This window comes from Papaver somniferum, unplaced genomic scaffold, assembly GCF_003573695.1.
Source record: "Papaver somniferum cultivar HN1 unplaced genomic scaffold, ASM357369v1 unplaced-scaffold_80, whole genome shotgun sequence".
Classification (NCBI taxonomy): Eukaryota; Viridiplantae; Streptophyta; class Magnoliopsida; order Ranunculales; family Papaveraceae; genus Papaver; species Papaver somniferum.
The window spans coordinates 2954707-2976677 of record NW_020650971.1 but is presented as its reverse complement, the minus strand read 5'-3'; the positions used below and the strand labels follow the sequence as shown (position 1 = coordinate 2976677).

Genomic DNA, 21971 nt, shown 5'->3' with positions numbered 1-21971 from the left:
GTGCTTCTGTAGTATGAAGTCATGAAACCGCACTACTTGGAGGAAAAGGGAGTAGCATTCACATTTGATGAAAGCTATCACTTCATCGTATCCAAAATTCCATAGAATGCCCCGGACTTTATAGTGGGTGAATCATACTCTTATTCCTCCGACGGAGATTGATACCTTAAGAAATCATTGTGTTGATTTTTTGAGTAGATCTCTATGTAAACCTTTACGAAACTATAACTCGTCCACTAGGGTAGTCTAGGGATTCAAAGGCTTAATGCATGGGCTAAGTGTATCTGTGATTCCTACGAAAACGAGTAGATTTGAAATGAAAGAATTTTGTTTTCCTTATGAAAATGAATTAATATGTTTATATAAGATTAATAAAAATCCGATTATAGGAATTGGGTTATATGTAGACATATGTTAACCGATTTTAGATGTCTTTCGTGAATGAAGATCACCAACCCAGAACCGGTCCACTAGATGAACGTAAACCGATTATGTCTTCTTTTTTTTTGGGTGTGTGGGGGGGAATCAAAATTTCTCACTTGTTTGATATTTTGACGTTTGGGTAACAGTAGCTGATTTCACATCTAACTGGCTAACTAACAGCTAAAACGATTAATTAACACTAATTAATCAGGGGTAAAATATGCACTAAGAGAATAGTTGTCTAAGGGGTCTGTGAGATTACATCTTAGTGACCCCTTTTTTTCTTTTACTGATTGGCCCCAAATAATTCCTATAGGTGTCAAACTAGGAAGGTTTAATAGATATGTCATTTCAAGATTTTACTAATTACAATAACACTTCGATAAATTAATAGTTTTGGGATTGCTAAATTCTATCAATTTAGCGAAGTATTAATTTATCGATAAAATAATAAAGTTATTATTATATCGAAACATACCAAGTTTAACTTTAAAATTTTAAGATAAGTTTGCAATATCAAAAAATTAGAGATTTTATATCCAATTCAAATTATTTTCTAATTATTGTATGGCATATTATGTGCATAAATATATATATACTTTAATGTTAAAATTAAAAAAAAAAAAACAAAAAAAAAACACAATAAAATCATTTCGGAACTTCTCAACAGAGTATAAAAAATCAAAGATGAAGTCCAATGTATTATAAATGTGAACGAAAACGAATAATCATAGATGCCTATTTTAATAACCACCATAATATATTGTTATCACACTGGTTATCAGTTTATATATTAGTTGAGCCCTATTGGAAACTTAAAACTTTTATTATGTTATAAATTTAGCGAGTTTATTAGTTTAGCACACTGGCCCAAGTTGGGATTATCAATTAATATTATCTTAGCGAAGTTATTAATTTATCTCGAATTAATTTAACGAAGTTCAATTCTACTATCCGTAGGGGTATCATTGAAAAAGAAATACTTAAAAGATATTCATCTCTCCTCCTTGCCTTAAGAATTATGCAAACCTAAAGAGGTCGTCTTTTTAGGAACGGGGGAATATAAAGACAAGACCCATTTTTGATTGGTTGCAAAGAAAGACAAAATATTTTATTCTTGATTTTACAAATATGACCTTTAAAATCAACTATCACTATACATGTGTTTGAGGGTAAAAATTTACATTAAATCAATATTTACATATTCGTATAAATTCCATTATTTTAAGATTTTATCAAAAAAATATAGAAATTTGATATCTTGAAAAATACACATTAGATTTTCGTGAAGTTTATATATTTGGAAAGACTTTTCAATTATTTTTTATGTCATAAATATAAATAAAACTATTAAAATTTTATTTTACATCACTATTTTTAAGTTTTGAACTGTTGAAAGAGCCGAATTCACACCCTAGTTAGTTATTCTCCGATTCATTCCCGAATGATTCGCGAACGTATCCGAACTGACCGAATCCGAATGATACTTCCGAACTATTTGAACACCGAACCTAGTTCCTGCATTATATGGACCTCACGAATGATTCGCGAACGTATCCGAAATGATCGAATCCGAATGATATTTCCTAACTAGAACTCCCATAGGTAACTCTCTGACCGGAGTTCTGTTGATTGGTTTTTGTTTGAATTTATATATATTTTATATTTAAATACAATTATTCATTACAATTTTCTATTGGTAATTGTTTAACCAGTGTTTTATGTGTTGATTTTTGTTTAAAATTCTATAAACTCGTTTTACAATGCATTTATGCGGTTAAATTTTTTAGTTCTTATTAAATAATCACGCTAAAATGTTTTTTTTACATCTTATAAATCATATACAAATAAAATTGGTCTCGTAATAAGGTCATAATACTTATCAATTTATCATATATGTAAGCCGAAAGTGCGAACTCACATTTATAAAACGAATATGCACGTATGTATGCCGTTCCGAACAACGAACCGTTGACCGAATCCGACCTATCCGAATCCGTATAATTCCCGTACGTATGTCGTCCGGAACTACTACCCGTACCCCGAATTGCTAACTAGGATTCATTGCATATGTGTTCTGACTAGCTAGTCAAAGTACAGAGTGTTTGATTTTTTTTCTTCACCCCTTTTTTACGCTTAGAGACAACTGGTTGTTAGTTCGAGCTCGTGAACTTGTGGTTGTTTACCAGTAAAGCCTTTAATAAAACACGTCTTTAGCTAGAAATATAAAGTGTATTTGAAATTTTCTACCCCGTCAGACTTTAATACATCTTACTTGTATTGTACAATGCTAGTAAGTACTACATGCTACTAGGACCACTCAGTCATGAATAAGGAGAGAAATATCCATATCACTCTCTGCTCTGTTTGGTAGCCAATTGCATAGTGTTTTCATTTTTCTCTTTGTCCAAATATACAATGCAATGTGGATTATATAAACAATTAATATGTTTGGAGATCTTTTAAAAACCCTCTTAATTTTCCACAGAAAACAAACTATAGTGTCCGACAAACGCAACTGTTAGACACTCAGTTCCATTGTTTCACACACATTGCTGGTTGCCAATGCCAACCACTTTATCTGGGAATTTATTAGCTTATATTATTAGATGGATGGGCTCTGAGAACCAATGGCTTCTTATCTAAATTATGGAGTAATTTTCTTTTACCGTATATTGGGGGGTATTGATCATGTCAACTAGTCAAGTCTATGTTTTGCTTAGAGTGAATCGACAAAGTCACGAAATGTCCTTGCATTGCATTAATGGTGTCCTTTTCCATATGTGATCATCAATGAATCCATGTTGCATTTGGTCCTACTTCTCATCTATATTTAATTGACATTGGCATAGTTTTCAGAACGAAATCAAAATCTCAAGAACAAATTGAAAAATTGAGATTAACCATTTCAATTAAATCATCAAATCAAATGCCTTCATTATTATATGTCATTCGACGTCTACAAGCAATTTTCTTCGGATTACTGATGGCGTTCCATGCATTAGAGGCAGAAGTAGCGGCAACAAGGAGAGTACAAGCAGTATTGGAAGCAACAATACCTGTAAGTAACAATGGCACCAGTATTAGTAGTAATGACGAGATAACTATTGAAGGTTGCAAAGATAGATGCGGTAGCGTAATTATTCCATACCCATTCGGAATGGATACTAGTAATTGTTATCGTGATGTCAGATTTAAGATTACCTGCAATTATTCTAACAATCCTCCAGTTGCTTCATTGGGTTCATTATCGTCAACTGATAGATATGAAGTTTTAGAAATTACAGTAGATCACTATGTTCGTATCAATATGTTAGCACCCGTCACTTGCGGCACTAATATTTCATCTATGGTGTATGATTTACCGTTCCCCGCTTCCGACACTCGCAATAAATTGACAGTCCTTGGTTGCAGCGTTTATGGTACTGTCGCGTCCCAGATTTATCCTACCGATAGACTTGGTGAACAAATGAGCTCGAAGTTAACAAGGAAGGGATGTGAATCCCACTGCGTAAGGGGGCATACGAAAATACCACCATCTCACTGTTCTGGTTATGGCTGTTGTAAAACAAAAATTCCCAGCGGACTTGCATCTTACACCATAGGAACAACTAGTGTCAGCCTTGGTGCTAATGAGTTCACTTATCAATGTGCCAGTGCTTTTCTGGTCGACCATGAGTATTATAGGGTTGAGAATTTACTAATATCTAGGAATGACTCATTTGTTCCGATGATCTTGGACTGGGCAATAACGGACGCTGCTACTTGCAAAGAAGCTCAAAGAAATCTTAGCTCATATGCTTGTGGAACAAATACTTACTGTCTTGCGTCTCAGAACGGCCCTGGTTATCACTGCAAATGTTCAAAAGGCTATCAAGGAAATCCTTACTTTCCCAGTGGATGCCAAGGTATATTTTCTATTCTCCGTACAAATTAATGCCTAAAAGGCCTACTTTGAGTAGTTATTCTTCTAATTTAAGAATGTTATGTTTAAACAGATGTTGATGAATGTAAAGAACCACATAAGTGCGGAAAAGGAGTTATTTGCATCAATACGCAGGGAAGCTATAACTGTAGTTGTCCACCAGATAAAGAATTAGAAATCAACGGGCTGATAAACTCTTGTGCACCTAACGAACATAGACTTCCAAGTGATCAGAAAAACAAACGAAGACTTCGTGTCTTTGTGATTGCATCATCAGGTATATGAATATGTCATTCATTTTTCGTTCAAGTACAATTTCTAATGCAGGCATAAGTGTCAGTGTAACCCATCCTTCAAAATCATCTGCAGGTATTGGAATAAGCGTAATCATAATATTTCTGCTTGGGATTGGCTATTGGTTATACATAGGATTTGAGAAGAGAAAGCAAATGAAGCTGAAGCAGAGGCACTTTGAGAGAAACGGTGGCTTGTTGTTAAAGCAAAAGATCACTTCAAATGATGGTAAAGTCGAGAAGGCAGCCAGAATCTTCATTATTGAAGAATTAAGGAACATGACAGATAACTTCAACCCAAGCAGAATCATTGGCAAAGGAGGCCACGGTACCGTTTATAAAGGCATGCTACCGAGTGGTGAAATAGTAGCTATTAAGAAATCTAAACTGGTGGATGAATCCCAAGTTGATCAGTTCATCAACGAAGTTGTCATTCTCTCGCAAATCAAGCATAGGCACATTGTAAAACTTTTAGGTTGTTGTTTAGAAACCGAGGTTCCATTGTTGATATATGAGTTCGTCTCTAATGGAACCCTCTCTCACCATCTCCATGTAGAGCAAGAAGATGGAGAATCATTACTTTCATGGCAGCTTCGGGTAAGGATTGCATCAGAGATTGCGGGTGCACTTGCATATCTACATTCAGACGCATATATGCCAATCTTTCACAGAGACATCAAACCCACCAATATTCTCTTGGATGAGAAACACAAGGCTAAGGTTGCTGACTTTGGACTTTCTAGATCAATACCTGTAGATAAAACCCACTTGACAACACTAGTGCAAGGAACCTTCGGCTACATGGATCCAGAATACTTCCATACAAGCCAATTCACAGATAAGAGTGATGTTTATAGCTTTGGCATAGTCCTTGTGGAGCTCTTAACAGGAGAAAAGCCAGTTTCTGTTGTCAGACACGAAGAGGAGAAGGGTCTAGCATTATATCTCATTAAATCGATGAAAGAAGATCGTTTGTTTGAGATATTAGATTCTCGAGTTCTTAATGAAGCAGATGAAGACGATGTTTTGGTTGTGGCTAAATTGGCTGAAAGATGCTTGAAACTGAACGGAAAGAAAAGGCCAACTATTAAGGAAGTATCACATATTCTTGGTGTGTTGCATGAGAAACTTTCGACGCGAAGTACCAATACAAGGGATAGTAATGAATGAGAGGTGTTGCCAGCCTTATTATATTTGTTATATGCTGGTTTTCATTAAATTGTTTGCACTCTGTCTAGCATCATTGTAGTATGATAGTTATTACACAAATATAATTGTGAGAAGAGAATAAGTAAAATGAACATAATTGCAAAATCCGCATATTTGGGTTGATTTTGGCAAGGGTTCTTATTAGGAAACCGACTAATTAATTTACCGATAAAAAAAATAAAAAAAGGAAACCGACCTATATATAGTTAGAGTTTTATGAGGTTTCGAATAGCAAACTTGCGGGGTCTATAAACACCACCAGTTAGGTCAGTGTGAAACTTATATTGTTGATTTCAATCTTAGTTTAGCTATGTCGGACAAGAAAGAGCTTCTGCCGCCTACAAGATCAACAATATCTACTACACCTGAGGATTTTGGTGATGGAGGTGCGTTTCCTGAGATTCATGTTGCCCAATACCCACTTGGCATGGGTAGGAAAGGTGATCAAGAGAAGCTAGGGTCTAAAATCTTACCAGTCGCAGTTGATGCTCATGGTAATGTTACATTTGATGCAATTGTCAGACAGCACGAGAATGCTTCAACGATTGTTTACTCTTCTCGCAGAGACCTAGTTCCTAATGTTTTAAAAGCTGGTGGTGATGAGCCTGACGAATCTGAAGAATTGCAGAAAGAGATCGAGGAAACCACCCGGAGAACAAAAGCTGCTCTTGAGAAGATTAGCAAGCAACAAGCGGCAGATTTCAATTCTAGATCATAGGAGAGGATAGTTTGCCCACCTTTCGATCCAGTACAACCACCAAAGTTCAAGCGCACTGGATCCCCACCTTTGCCGGTTATGCATTCCCCTCTTCGTCCGATAACCTTGAAAGATTACCAAGACTGCAAAATCCCGCCATGTTTATGGAATTGGAAGAATCCAAAAGGTTATACAATTCCACTGGATAAACGTTTGGCTGCAGATGGTAGAGGTCTTCAAGAAGTTCAGATTAATGATAATTTCGCAAAGCTTTCAGAAGCGTTGTGTGTTGCAGAGCAGAAGGCTAGAGAATCAGTGGCAATGAGAAGAAAGGTTGAGAAGGAAATGTTGTCAAGGGAGAAGGAAAGGAAGGAACGGGCCTTGGCACAAAAAGTGCGGTCTGAAAGGGCTGGTGGTTCCACTCCACCAACTTCTCCTTCATCTGTTTGTATGACTACTTTTGACGGGATCACGAGTGATGGTGGTGATCAGGATATGACAGGAGATTATGAAAAGGTGAAGGAAAAAGTTACGGAGTTACCAAGGGAGAGTAAGGAAGAGAGAAAGTATTAAGGGCATAGAGGCATTGATTTAGTTGGCTATGCCTGGATTCTTGATGGGCTGTTGCCTTAGTTTTTCTCTTTTCGTATTGAGGTTTGGCTTCTGTTTCATCTCTTGTTTAGCACGTTCTATTGCATTTTCTTTCTGTACTTTTTTTGTTTTCCTCTAATAAAGCTTTTAACCTTTTAAGTGAAGAAAAAATATGTACTCAACCTGCAGGGTTCTTTGGAACACCCTTCATCATTTCCAATATGCTCAATAAGGTTACAGTGCTTAGTTGCAACTTTTTCGTTGTCATCTCACCACTACAGATTGGTATATTTGGTGTCGAATCAAACTTCATAAGTATCCCATCTCCTTTTCTTGGTAATAGTTGTATCAATTCCCGTTAGACTTGTATATTTTATTACAAACCCTTTCTACCACTACAAAATAGAAGGCTTCTTGGGACGGCTAAAAAGCATCCCAGAAGGCCCAAAAACCGTCGCAAGAGATATTTGCGATGGTTTTCTGTCCGTCCCCTATTCTACCGTCACTAATACTTTTTGGTCGTATTTTTTTTTGGGGACGGCCAAAAATAACTTTAAATTAATTATCCCATGACCAATAGGGACGGTCAGCCCATGGACATCCAAATAACCATCTCTAGGGACGGTTTTACAAAATTGACCGTCCCTAGAAGCCACCTGTTTTGTAGTGTACCAAAAGGGTCGATCAGTGTCCATGCTTTTCTAGTCTACCACGAGTTTAGGGTCGATGATATAATTTGTTCTAGAGACGACGTTTTTGTGCCTCTGATTTATAGCAAATGCTTGAAACATGTTGGAAAGAAAACAAAAAGATGCTTGAAATATGATGGAAGGAAAAGACAGGACATGAAAGAAATATCTCTTTTCGGTGGGTGGGTCGCATGTGAAACTTTCAAGAGATGTATTGAAGCCAATTCAAGAAAATGGCTCAGTACTAATCTACCATTCTGGGATTGATTTGTCTGCTTAGCATTATTACTTACTGTATTTCAATCCCCACTCCGCAGCCGCCCACTAAAACTTTTATAAAGACATGCAAACTAGCTAATTTGATGCAAAAAAACAAGGTTGCTCATCAATTATGAAATTCTTTTTCGAAAGAGAAACTTATGCCACGGAATTCTTTTCCAATGTTTGTTGGTATGTTGATCTCTGCTTCTTATAGGGAACTTGAGATCATTTCTTCTTCTCAGACACACTAGAAGACCCGCGCGCAGCAATATGGCCACAGTGAAGGCACAAAAAAGAAAAGAGATTCCAAACCAGAAAATGTAAATTGTTGTACTCAAAAGGCACCACCTTGAAGATGACAATGAATATACCTTGTAGGGGGTGTCTAGGTCTAACCAAAAGGCACAACCCTATTAGGGTAATCAACCGAATTGAGCTTGAATATCATAAGGTAAAGGTGTCATCACAGCAAAGAAGAGGAGGAAAAAGATTGAAAGGCGAGATTTTCCAAAATTAGTAATAATTCGCCTGTGGTTATCAACATTCAATAACCTCCATAGTCATTTCATCTGAAACCCCAGTTTTTGAACCCTATGATTGTGTAGGGGTTGTGATTTACCCTCCGTTAAGAAACTCAGGTGTGATTAGATTCTCTTAGATGGAAATACCAACGTCTATGTTCCTTTTGAGATCTTTGAGATCCTAATTCTCAAATAAGGAGATAACTAAAAGTAAATTGAGGTGCATGTACTCTCTGAAATCCTAAATTGTACTTATGCAACCTAGAAGGCTAAATCAACAAGCATAAATTATGGGAAATCACGACTCCTAATTTGTGGCCCATATAAGATTTTGTACTACTTTGTGAAAGGATTGAGTAATAAGTAAGATCAGAATTATAGCATAGCAATTAATTTCTGTTCTTAATTAGTCCACCCCTTAACGGATGTTGTCTACAGATGCTTTTTGACCAGTATCTAACTCATCAATTATTGCCACATCAGGAGGATGCTCTGGTTATAGGCTACAAACTTTCACACAAAACTCGTGGTGAAAAACTTCATATCCTCCAAAGAAGGTACATAGAGATAATACTTTTGCAAGGCCATAAGAAAGCCTTTTGTAGCCATGGTACTTTCTTTAGGATATCATCTTGAGCTTTTTTGTCTGATGAAAATTGATTAGAAGCTAATTTGTATCCGCATTTATTCAGAGTGTTAATTGGTTGTTCAAATTTTGATTAAGGAGTGTGAACACTCTTACAAAACAGCTAATTTTTTTTCACGGGAATGAACTTATCAAGGCAACTTATCCACTTCACCGACTGCCTTGGCTATTCAGAGAAACAAATTTCTTCACCTACTAACCAAAACAGGCAAAAAAAAAAAGATGAAAAACTGGAAACAACTGAAAATAAATGCCCATGCAGCCTGGATTTCTAAGTTCTTACCTAGAGTCTGTTGGGGTGGAGGCCGGGGGAAACTGTTTCCAGTTTGGAGAACATGCCATGAAAACTGCTTAAGATATGCAACACCACCACACCTAACAACAAACAAAATGCCATTAGGGAAAAAGCACTAAAAGCAAGAGGCTTCAGAGAAGCAAAAAAGAATTACTATTTTGCATCGAGAGATAATCCCATAATCCATAAAGCTGTGCACCCAGCTAGTTCAATGATTGCCAGACAGCGTTTAGAGGACTGCCACAGTTTCCACTCCAAGTCTTTCAAATTAGCAAGCAGCGTGGAATTCGGCCATTCTGATTAGTTCTACTGTACTTGCCACATAAAGGACCTCTAGAATTTCTTTACACCAACGGACTTACCAAAAAATTTATGTACTTTTGTACTACTCCACGAAGAGACCATCGTAGGTTGTTCAACGGAACGCATCTGAACTCTGATCAAGTCCATGAGAAGCCACCTTCCATGCAAAAGAGAGGTTGTAATACTTGTCTTAAAACAAGAATGTTCACCGGAAACAAGATACACAGTATATACAAGATAACTGAAACTTTACCATATTGGTCAATGTTGCGTAGCGTTCCTCATTCAAGTACAATGGTTTCCCCCTCTGCAATGCCAGATCCTGCAATATATAGACGTTCATATTGCATGAGCATGGCTATGAGTATACAAACCATCAGCCAAGAACGGAGGAAAAGCTTAAGAACAATATATGGTGCTAGAGTATAATCCACATAACAAAGTTGAGCCACATCTAATGGCACATACAATTTAATGGAATTTATATATTTGACTAATATATCGAAATATGATGACAGATAGCATATGATTCCACTATTCTGAACTTGACAAAACAATGTTTTTTTCATCACAAAAACAATCACTTCACCTCTTCACCAAATGCATCTACTAAGTAGGGAGACGGCCAAATTGCATGACTTGCAGATCGTTGCAGCAAGATTCTGGTACTCTATCATAACAGGAAAGTTATCATTGTCAATCCCATGCATCAAACGTTATGAAGAGTACTAACTGTGAAGGGCAAAGCTAGCTCTAGACGGAAGAGAAATATGTGAAATAAATAATGGATGTGTACCCTGATCAAAAGATAGACTCCAATTCCAGCACCAGATGCCATTGCATGTTCTTGGCAGTGATTCCTAGACACAAGAACACATATATTATGTGATATTTTATAGAAGATAAGAAATAAAAAAGACCACTTCAAGAGAAAATGCACTGAGACAAACCTGCAGCACGAAATCCAGCCGGGAGAGCATATCCTACCACACAGCAAGCATAGTGCAGGATCTTCTTGAGCAACCCCACACATAGGACAGTTTTGCTTGATATACCTGCAATAGCAGGAACCATTTCATGACTTCTCTAAAAGATCTTGCACTATGCTTGCTCGAGAAGATCTTGGTAAACAGGCAGATAGAACATAGAGAACGGCCAAAAGACTGAGACTGAGAGATGAGACATACTGCTCGAGAAGATCCTGGTAAAGGCGAGGCAGGCATATCAACCTAAATGGCACAGCAGGAGTAGTGTGTAAAGCACTGGCATAATTAAGAGCGTGGAACACCCGAGAGAAATGGTTGATCCATTCCAAACTTAATGTGCGTAACGTTCTGTCCTCTAGAACAACATCCAAGTCAGGGATTTGAAACATTTGTTCAAGTTCTTCGACTTCTTTGAGCTTGATTGGGAGGTCACTTAGCGAAGATTCCAATGGATTGTCATTCAAATTTGATGGAACCCTATTAGTCCCATGAGATCTGCCACCAAAGGGTGTTGGTGTAGAAGATTTCAGCAACTTCCAGAGTAATGCACATCTTCGTAAGTAAGGATAACTCATTTTACGAATCATATCTTTAGGCTGGCAGGAAGCTTCATCCATGTAATTAGAAGCAAAATAATATTTGGCAAAAGTTCCTCCTACATTCTTGCATAAGTCGCTTATCAGGCAGTCACCAGCCCCTAATTCCGAGATAACAGTTTGATGTTTTCCGATGTATGTAATCAACACCTGCAATAACCAAAAGATAAGCCAAAGTACAGGGTAGGGTGAAGAAAGTAAAGATGCACTTCTCGCTCTGCTTAAAAAAATGACAAACTACCTGAATCACACAGACACCGTAGAAGAGATGAACTAGAGATAGGAAACAATCCTCCGATGACAGAAATGGGGATGGAAGAGAAAAGAGGATCCACATCAAAGACGAGAAAGGATCACGGGAAAACACAGGATTTACAGCTCTCCCCCAAAACTGAGTGTCAGGATAGACAGCTCCTTTGTCCACATGTTTGAGGGCATATAGGATATCACCTGAGAAACACACTTCAAATGTCAAACACACGGGAGATTTTATAATGCAACACAAGATGACCTAAGTATACTAGATGATGACCCGAAGCAACTAAGATCATAAAACTTATGACATGGTATAAGATGGGAAGTACCTATTCCAGTAACCGTGGTGGGAGAAATTTCATGATTCCCAGAAACACCAGAGCAGATAGAAGCTGCAAAAAGATTAATACCCCTATACCTCAGAAGAACCTCTAGCAAATTATCACTTCTCGTGCTTTGGACAACTTGAAGCAACGAAGACAAAACAAATCCTGAAGAAGATTCTAGTTCCCTATATAACACTTCAAGTGCAGATGTAGATGTTTTACTTCCACTGCACATATTAGATCTAACACCACGAGCAGCTATCTCTGTTGAGATGATAGAGTACTTGAGGGTGTCCCACAAAACCGCAGAGTGGCTCACTCTCCCAGATGCCAAGTACTTCTTGTGTTTGCCGGGATAAAACATTCTACTAAGAATATTAAGGATCATCTCTACAGTAGGTTGCATTTTGTTATTATGATCCAAAGAGGTTAAATGCATTCTACTCATCGCAATATTCTTGCTAGCACTCTGAAGGAGCACTAGGGATTGGGAAAGGCGTAAAGCATAAGCTGTTGATGTGGTTAAACAGCCCAGAACTGGTTCTGTACCAGAGCTTGAAATCATAATATTTGTTCCCAGATTACTCAAAGCATTGGAAACTGCAGGCAACACAGAATTTGCCAGTCTGCGGCATAAAGAACGTGGAAACTCTCCCTGAAAAGAATGCAACTGTCGATTAGATAACCAGCTATATCCATAGGTGCCGAGGTATGGAAGCAATGTCAAAAACTCTCTACCTGATTTGGATCAATACTGCGGTCTCCATCAGCCATAAACCGATCTCTATATCTGTTGAACAACAATAATTCAAACATAGCATTGTAAGAAGAGCAGATCAACTCCTACAGCATATGGAGATTAGTGTGTCAGCTTATTTTTGGAGTACTTGCAGTTCAAATAATTAGAGCTAGGATGTGATAAGAAGTCATGCTTCATTACAGAGCCTAAAATAAAAATTACCTTTCCCTTAGAGTTGATAAATATTTGCGGCGGCACTCATCGTGTACAACATGGCCGCAGGAAGAGATATGGATCCCATTAGTAAATCCATCATATGCTGGAAGGCCCCACGAGATTTCGATGATGGTTAAAACTAACCACCAGAAATATCCCCCAATTTTCTTCATTTCATAATTTCTTTCATCATTTGGAGAGTAGAAACATCTCTCCTGCGATTTCAATGCTGCTCCTAGCAGGACCGTTCCTGAGCATTTTTGCCCCAAAGCAAGTTGAAAAAATGTCGCATTTGTTATATTTGCTGAGGATAGCGAAATCCCTTCATATGCTGACAACAGCATGAGCACCAATATAAGTTATTCAAAAAGTAACCTGCGACTTATCTTGTGTTCAATGAAACTGAGAATCGAAATCCTTGATTTGTGTAATTGATTACAAACTAGATAAGAGAACCAGAATTAAGGTATACGGCAAATAAGTATTTAATCCATAAAAATTTTGTTAGATGAGAAATTATTATCACAACGACAACCACTGATGGGTACTTATTCCAAATCAATGATACTGTATTTTAAGGTTATTCCAGATTTACCAATATTTCCAAATAAATCCTTTAAAGAAAAGATATTTCATAAAACACCCCTGCATGTGATATGGGCTTTGTTGCCCCCATAAGTCTGTTGCCCCAAAGTGGGGCTTTGCCTGCTTACCCCTCCGGATCGTCCATAATATTGGGCATACCAAAAACTTTATAGGCGTACAAAGTCATTTTCCTAACCATGGTGTATTGATAAGGGGTGTCTAATGGGTATGCAATGACCTATACACCCTTAAACACTTCGAAAATATTGATTTATAGGCTTTAGGTTCGGCTGACTCGTGTTGATGAGTTATCAGCCGAACTTCCCGTTGTAGACTGAATTCTTTCGATCTTGTTTTGATCATAACTTCTTCGTCCAATGTCGGAATGACCTCATTCTTTTTGCATTATCTTCGTATTTTCATTCTCTTGAAGATGAAGATAAAATCTACTTGATTTTAATGGGTTAAAATCTACGATTTTCATTATATAAGCTGAACCATTAACATTTTTTATTCTTGAACTCTCAGGAATAGGTTCGGCTTACATCTATGAGCCGAACCAACCCATTGATGAACAGTTCGGCTTACATCTATGAGTCGAACCTCACATAATTTTTCTTCTAGATCACACAGGACTAGGTTCGGCTCATTATGATATTTTTAAACAAGCCGAACTAGTTGGTTCGGCTCATAACAATAACACTTTCAGTTTGCCGAACTGTTCATTAGTTGTCAATATCCAGGTTTCAGATCAAGGTTCGGCGCATAATTTAGGTGAGTTGTGAGCCGAAACTAGGTTCGGCGCATAATTTAGTTGCGTTGTGAGCCGAACCTAAGTTCGGCGCATAATGTTGTTGTTTTTTAAGCCGAACGGTTCTTCAAATTTTCAGCCTGAAAGTGTATATGAACAGTTCGGCTGATACAATTTTCATTATATAAGCCAAACCATTAACATTTTTTATTCCGGAACTCTCAGGAATAGGTTCGGCTTTCTAGGAAAATTTTATACAAGCCGAACTAGTGTCTAGCAAATGTTCGGCGCATACCTAAACAGTTTCAGTTAGCCGAACTGTTCATAAAGGGATCGGTTCGGCTCATAAATGTAAGTCGAACCTTTTCATCCTCCAATGGTTTGGGAATCATTGGTGTAGTTGATGTGCATTTTCCTAGGTTTTTTAGATTATATATGACCCTCCTCATCCTCCATTGAATCAAGAATTAGAATTTTCTCACTTTCTCTTTCTCTTTCTCTCCTTCTTAACCAAACCAAAATTTTGATTTTTTTTCCTCAAATTTTTCATCTAAACAACTCTTATAATTCTGAAAATTAGTTTAATCACTAAACAAAATATTGAATTACTAATCAAGATTATTAACACTAATACGTAAAGGGAAGATTTGCCATTAAAAAAAATTTGGGTTAAGGGGTTATCTGATTTTGCTATTTCACCACCCTTTTTTTCGTCATTCAGTATGCCTTGGAAGATCTTGGTATGCCCAACATTATGGTTCTTTTAATATCACCGCAGAGATTATTTTTATTAGGGAAGTTAGATTTCTAAATGTCTTTTAGTGATTGTCCACATCACGACTCTCCTTCTTCTCTGACAAAAACTCCGCAGGTAATAATCTTCTTGATTTATAGGATTTTCTTGTCTATAGTTGCTTAAATATGTCATTAGTTGTAGGATCGAGCAAGAGAGAGGAGAGCACAACGCGAAAGCAATAAAACAATTACATTGATAATCAGTTTGGTGTACATTCTCTCATAGCTTAACAACCTACTTATAGTCTCACAAACTTGACAATCACTCAAAGTACTTTCCTAATAAAAACAAACTCTAAATAAAGCACACTTCTAGAAACACAAAGAAATAGTAAAACTCTAAAACAAGCAACCGACATAACTTGCTCTTCTAGTTAACTCGAACTTCCAAATATCCAACAGTGTGTCAACATCGTATGTTGATCCAACTTGATTGCGTTAACTGCAGCAGTTGATCCATTCGGACTGGATCAACATCATATGTTGATCCACGGACAAATCGCCATATCTTGGTTTAACTTCCAATATCCTCCCTTAAACCAAGATATCATTCAACGAGAATTCCGTAACCCTCTTATTCCATTAATAAACGTTTGCACATCCTTGTCTTTTATCATTTACCATTCCTCTTCTTCCATTAATAAACGTTAACACGTTATTTTCTTTTTTTCATATCAGAATTCCGTCATCACTATCAAATCAGCAACAAACCTATTTTTCTTCATTTGCTTAAAAACAAAAATCAAACACTCTTTTCACATTCATCGCATCGGAACACCATTCTTTAACAAGCTAGAAACACCTCTTTGTACTCTATTCAACTTGATAACCAAACACAAAAAACAAACTTATCACCGAGCATTGTAGCTCATCCACTCAACTCTTGTTTACCTACTTCACTCGCAGGATTTCCACACTCTTCAAATTTCACACTGGAATTCCTTCACAACTCTAGCCAAATCCACACTGGGATTGCTTCACACAACTCTTAGCCAAATCCCCATACTCGATTTGCTTCACTTCTCACGATCACAACCTTGTGACATCTTTTCTCTTCAATCTCTCATCATCACCTGGTGATTACTTCTTTTTCTTCACAACCTTGTTGTTGTTTCTTCTTTTCTTCTTTGTTTCTCTGTTCCAGTCACGCTATTGTTACGAAACCTTCACACTTCTTTTCAAGATTCTCTCACAATCTTTCTTTTGTTATGCTTCTGCCACAAGCAATAACTAACACAAAGTCTGCCACACTTTGTAGGTTTTCCAAGTTTCTCTCACAAACTCTTCAACCACACTTCAATCTTCCAACATGTTAGAGATTAAACTCCTACCATCCTCCCTTAAGCTCAAACATCACCACCCAACTTTCTTTGTCATTCTAAGCTTCTGAATTCGATCACCTTAATCAAAATGTACTAGTCCTGACTGCAATACCAGCTTTGATCCTCTATCAAACTGTACCAATCCTCTGACTACAATACCAACTTTGATCCTTTCGTCTTTTTCGAATCCATGACTTAACCCTTCGAATCAACCACTTACCCAAAAACTTCTTACCTCAACAAACTCCAGAAACACCAAACTAAGGTGGTTCAAAGAACCGAGTTAGCAACCACAAAATATTTTAAAATTATGGTAAGGTGGAGAGGGGTGCTAGGGTATCATATATATTGTGTAGTTTATAACTTGGTACATGTGCTCAGAAAGAAAAACAATTGTGACCAACCTAGCTAATTTCAAGTAGTTGAATCATGTCGAATCGAACAAGATAATTTGATAAGTCAAAGAAACTAGCTAGCTCATAGCCAAGGGATAATTATTCATCAATGAATATATGCATTATTCGGTCTTTCTTCCCATTCATATTTAGTGAAACCCAGAACGACACCTTCCCCGTGGATATGGGCCTGGATGTGGATATGAGAGTCCATATCCAGTTAAACTCCCCCATAAAGTGACTAAACGGACCCTCACCCACCAGACCCCACGAATTTTCATTTCATAATTTGGAGAGTAGAAAATCTCTCTGGCGATTTCAGTGCTTGTTCGTCCTAGGTTTTCAAGATTAAATCTCTTCATTTTATGTTAAATTTCTGAATTCTCAACATCATGACTCTCCTTCTCCTCTGACAAGAATTCTGCAGGTAAAAATCTTCTTGATTTTCTAGGATTTTCATATCTCTAGTTGATTAAATATGTTATCAGTTCTTCTTAAGAGTGCACGTCTGATTTGAAGATTAAAGAATTTCAAACTGTACTAATGAATAAAGAAATTATTAACATTTTCTATTTTTTTCAGGATTTCAAAATGTTCTATTCAAGAAAATTTACGGTTTAGGAAGTAATTGGTGAATTTGATTGGTATTGGAATTGCAATTTCAGATGTTGTTTGTGAATAGTCCAAACAGGTACCTTTAGGGTTCCCTGATTGTTACGAATTTCAAACTGATTTGTGAACTCGGGTTGGTGATACCTTAGTGGTGCAGTCTAAGTGTTTGTAGAAATACCTAAGAGAATGAGTCAAATGACCTTCTTACACTACTACCTGATATTTTGTTTTTACAATGTTGCTCTAGTACATGCTACGCCAATGGTTTATGATTCACTAATGGGTAATAGGCCACAAAAATTGATGGTATATATAATATGATTCTTTACAAAGGGCGACTAACCGTGGAATTTACAGTTTTAGGACAGCAAGTGCATCGCTCGTGCGGTTTTGCTAGTTTACATGACTGGATACTTGAGAATTTGACCGGGTTTTTGTATTTCTGCTCATTAATAATTCCTGTTTGTTGGCAGAGGTGAAACCTTGACTGTTCAAGCTCAGGGAACACAAGCCAGGAGTATCTGTTGTGTTGCTTATAGTCCCATGGACAATCTTCCCAAAGAAGTCACATTAGATATACTTTCTAGGTTACCAGTCGAGTCAGTATTGGATTGTAAATTAGTGTGTAAAGCTTGGAGGGATAGTTTACAGTTTCGTGCTGATAATTTCTTTGCGGATCTCCATCTACAAAGCCAGCATGGTCTTCAACTAATGCAGCCGCAGGAGCAACACAAGCAGTTTCTTGGTCATGAAAGTATTCATGACTTTCCTAATGCTGAGCCAATGAGTTTCTTTGGCGTTGATAGACATGCTTTCTACTATGCAGAGTACCACACCGGTGGTGAGATTATTGATGAAAAGCAGCCTAACTACCAAGCAAAGAGGATGAACCTTAAATTTCCGGACGCCGTGCATGGATTTGTTGGTTCGTGCAATGGATTGATTTGCTTATCAGTCAACTCAAAGTACAAAAACATCGTCTATGGCTATGATGGAGATCAGATAGGTTACAAATACAGTGACGAACCTTCGTACGTTTGTAATCCCATTACAAGAGAATACGTGAATCTTCCAAGGGTGTCGATTGATGAGAAGAAAAGCAAACATGGTGTTTACATTGTGCGTGGGTTTGGTTACTACCGTCCAACAAACGAGTACAAGGTTGTTAGAATCACCTATTTTGGAAACACTAATTATCCCCCTTACAAGGGGAAGGTTGAGGTATATACACTTGGCAGTGACAGTGGGTGGAGAAGTGCTGGAGAAGTGAATTACCTTTTGCTATCTAGTTTCTACTCTCCAAGCGTTTGTGTAGATGGAGCTCTTCATTGGTTCCAGAAGGGACTTTCGAAGATTGTGGTCTTTGATCTGGGAGTGGAGGAATTTTACCTGTATCCTTCACCTGCAGGCATTACGGGGAAAGCTAAACTTTGTGTTATCAAAGGGTTCTTGTGTGTGTTAGACATATGTCTGTGTCCAGACTTGTGGTTTCTAGAGAAGAACGAGAAGACAGGGAGTTGGAGGATAGTGTTCAGTACACAATGCATTGACAACACTACTAATATATTAACCATTACGGAGAGGGATGAAATTATATTAGGAAGTCTTGGGAAGGTTATTCTATATAATCTAAAAACTAGAACCTCAACAGTGTTTGCAGACGAGAAGTGGATTGGGAGGAGTTGGTGGCTACCACATTCACACTTCAACAGTTTTGTTTCACTGAATGCACTAGGAGAAAGCAGTGTAATGACGTTTTTAGATTGAGTGAAGGCAGTTGAAGGAACAGCAGGGTTTAGGGTGTCACAAGTTAGCATATACTTGGGATCTTTATAAGATATGAGTGCTGCATACTTTTTTTTTCTTCGCCTCTCTGATTTTGAGAAACTTCTTAAGACTTTAGGCTTTTATTTATAATCCTTCGTTTGTTTTCGATTGTGTTCAGTTTAAGGCTTTACTTTTTACCACCATTTTTGTGCTCTCTTCTTGACAAAACTGTGCAGGTTGGAAAGAAAAATTGGTGTTGTGTTATTGAGTGCCAGTTCTGAGTTCATATTCGGAGTTCCTTTCAACGAGAACTTTCGCAAAAAGCAGCACACAGAAGTATCCTAGTGTGTGATGCAAGAACAAACATAGATTAACCTTAAGTCTCTATTCCTAAGGTATAAACTGAAAATAGTTTTCAAGTCCCCAACGTGTAAAGCCAGGCATACAAGGCCAACTATTCAATTTAAAAACTAAAGAGAGACAGAAGATGAAAAGTGCACAAGTTTTGATTTTATGAAATTGATCCTTCATTAACTAAAAATGTCAGTAAGCAACGGAGTGTGTCAATTACCCTAACAAAAGTTCAACTTCATTGGAATGGCGATTTTCATAAATGTCTACAACCAAAATATACTACTTGTCGCATGTCAAACCAAAGATAAGAAAACGGTTACAGCTGAACTCTGCAGTTTAACCTGCACTCATGAAGTTGACATTGAAAGTGTAAAAACAAATCTAATGATACTCTGCTTCACATAGGCACTTGGGACTGTTTCATCATTTCTTCTTCTCAGACACACCAGCAGACCTGCAGAAATTTCCCACAAAGAAATCAGAAATAAAAACGAGACTCCAAACACAAATATGTAGACAGAAAAACATTATCCTCAGTGAGCATAAGAGACTACGTTAATGCCGTAATTCACAGAGGTATCTAGTAAAGTCGTTAGCTCAACTAGTTCTTATGTTCAAACACAACAAAGGCACAAACTAGCATACATACACAAATACGTAAAAGCCTTACCTCCAGCAAGCATACAAGACATTGCATTAACAAAAGTTTGCAGTGAACTCATGTGTGCATCCATGTGACTAATTAGATCAACTAGTTCTTATGTTCAACATTGAACACGGAAGCATTTTGCACCTGCTAAAAGTATGGGAATGTTCTTGATGTTCATTTAGTTTCAGAATATTACTCTCCCTAGCCCCTATGTTGAGCAGAAATTCAACACTCAGAGAACTCTTTTCAGTTATCAAATCTCAAAAACATGTCCTGAGATATTAAATTGAATAATTGATGGACAAGAAAGATGTAAATCATAAATGACAATAAATTTTGGAGGATGGTATTCCTCCGACAAATACACTTCGGTCTTTCAAAACCATAAATTTTAACTAAGCTACTATACATGCTATTCAACATAAGACAGTATGAGCAACTATGATATTTTCAAACACGGTGTAGCTATATAAACACACTTCAGTCATTAGAAAGATACAGAACAAAGAAATTACCTCATCTTGCGGAGAACATTGGACATCTCCTCTCTCTTCTTCTTAGCTCTCTTGTGGGTACCCAACTTTCGCTTAGCCACCTTAAGAGCACGCTTGTCCTTTCCAACTTTAAGAAGCTCAGTAATTCTCTTCTCATAAGGAGCAAATCCAGCAACTTCCCTAATCAAACTCCTAACAAAAAGAACTCTCTTGCTGGTCTTCTGCAACAACACCATTCAAACAAACCAAAAACAACCAATCAACATGGAGCACAAACACTAACAAACAACATACAGACATCAAATAGAACAATGATTCATACCCCTTTTCTGGCAGAAGGGCGAGGAGCGAGTTCCTTAGTAGTGACAATATGACCTTTGTTTAAACCAACAAAGAGCCCACTCTTGGGCGCTGTGGGTGCCATTTTACCTGTTGACAACATTTTCAAAACCACATAAACACACGTTAAATCCTATACTTGAACCCTAAATCAACAAAACAAAATAAATCAAAGCAGAAACTTCAAAAACCTATTTCAATCATGTATTAGCTAACAAATTAAACCTAATAGGCAAACCAAAGTGAACTACATCCATGAATCGGTACTAACTCGGCCGAGTCTCAGGAATCAAAAACTACATAGAATCAGTTTTGAACATCTGAAAATAAGTCTAGACTGATTTTTAAGCAAAGGGTTCTGGTTAAAATCAAATGACGAAAACGAAAATGAGAATTTTGTTAAGAATCTGAGGAAAAGAAAGTAGATCGATGAACTTCGATCATGGATTATGATGATTAAAGTAGAGACGAGAGGAGTGGATGGTTTTGATTATTACCTGGTTGAAGTTTTGAAGCTTCTGGAGATGGCGATGAAAGATTTCTTCTACCCGCAGCAGCTATTGAGTTTCAGAGAAAACAAAACCCTAGTTTTTGTTTAGGGTTATATATAGTGAGCTTATAAACCCTTTTCTTTTGGATTACTGGACCTACGTTTGTATTACGTATGGCCCATGTAACCCAATGGGGAATAAATTAGGCCCAATTTCGTATAGGTCCACTACACGATGCTGGTTAAAGGCACGGTGCAGATACGGAGAACTGGCTACTTCTCTGAAAAAAAAACTAGGACATCCAAACGTTGTGAAATCAGCTCATGCTTGATGATTATATAGAACATTATATACCCTGTATGTGTTAAAAGTTTAGATGAAACTTTCTAATTGTAATTGGAGTATGATTGTCCATCCCAACTGTAATGAACGACCACACTAAGTTA

At 37.3% G+C, this 21971-nt stretch overlaps 3 protein-coding genes and 1 pseudogene across 4 annotated transcripts; 3 read left to right on the top strand and 1 right to left on the bottom strand.

Annotated features, from left to right (window-relative positions):
- Positions 1–3274: 3274 nt before the first annotated feature.
- LOC113344858 (wall-associated receptor kinase-like 1) lies at positions 3275–5973 on the top strand. Its single transcript, XM_026588753.1, has 3 exons — positions 3275–4331; positions 4422–4625; positions 4718–5973. Exons 1-3 carry the CDS (start codon positions 3353–3355, stop codon positions 5809–5811), a joined length of 2277 nt encoding a protein of 758 aa, XP_026444538.1. The 5' UTR covers positions 3275–3352; the 3' UTR covers positions 5812–5973.
- A 187-nt stretch (positions 5974–6160) lies between these two features.
- LOC113345001 lies at positions 6161–7120 on the top strand (annotated as a pseudogene).
- Positions 7121–17089: 9969 nt separating this feature from the next.
- LOC113344970 (F-box protein At3g07870-like) lies at positions 17090–19328 on the top strand. 2 transcript variants are annotated; one of them, XM_026588838.1, is made up of 3 exons: positions 17090–17246; positions 17402–17510; positions 17905–19328. In XM_026588838.1, the coding sequence occupies exons 2-3, from the start codon at positions 17485–17487 to the stop codon at positions 19196–19198; spliced, it is 1320 nt and encodes a 439-aa protein (XP_026444623.1). In that variant the 5' UTR covers positions 17090–17246; positions 17402–17484; the 3' UTR covers positions 19199–19328. The 2 variants fall into 2 exon arrangements, with proteins under 2 accessions (XP_026444623.1, XP_026444622.1); XM_026588837.1 differs by lacking the exon at positions 17402–17510 and having other exon boundaries at positions 17097–17246.
- A 379-nt stretch (positions 19329–19707) lies between these two features.
- LOC113344865 (60S ribosomal protein L36-1-like) lies at positions 19708–21619 on the bottom strand. The gene is made up of 4 exons (XM_026588761.1): positions 21532–21619; positions 21018–21124; positions 20717–20916; positions 19708–20006 (listed from the first exon to the last, which is right to left on the bottom strand). Exons 2-4 carry the CDS (start codon positions 21117–21119, stop codon positions 19976–19978), a joined length of 333 nt encoding a protein of 110 aa, XP_026444546.1. The 5' UTR covers positions 21120–21124; positions 21532–21619; the 3' UTR covers positions 19708–19975.
- Between the last annotated feature and the right edge of the window lie 352 nt (positions 21620–21971).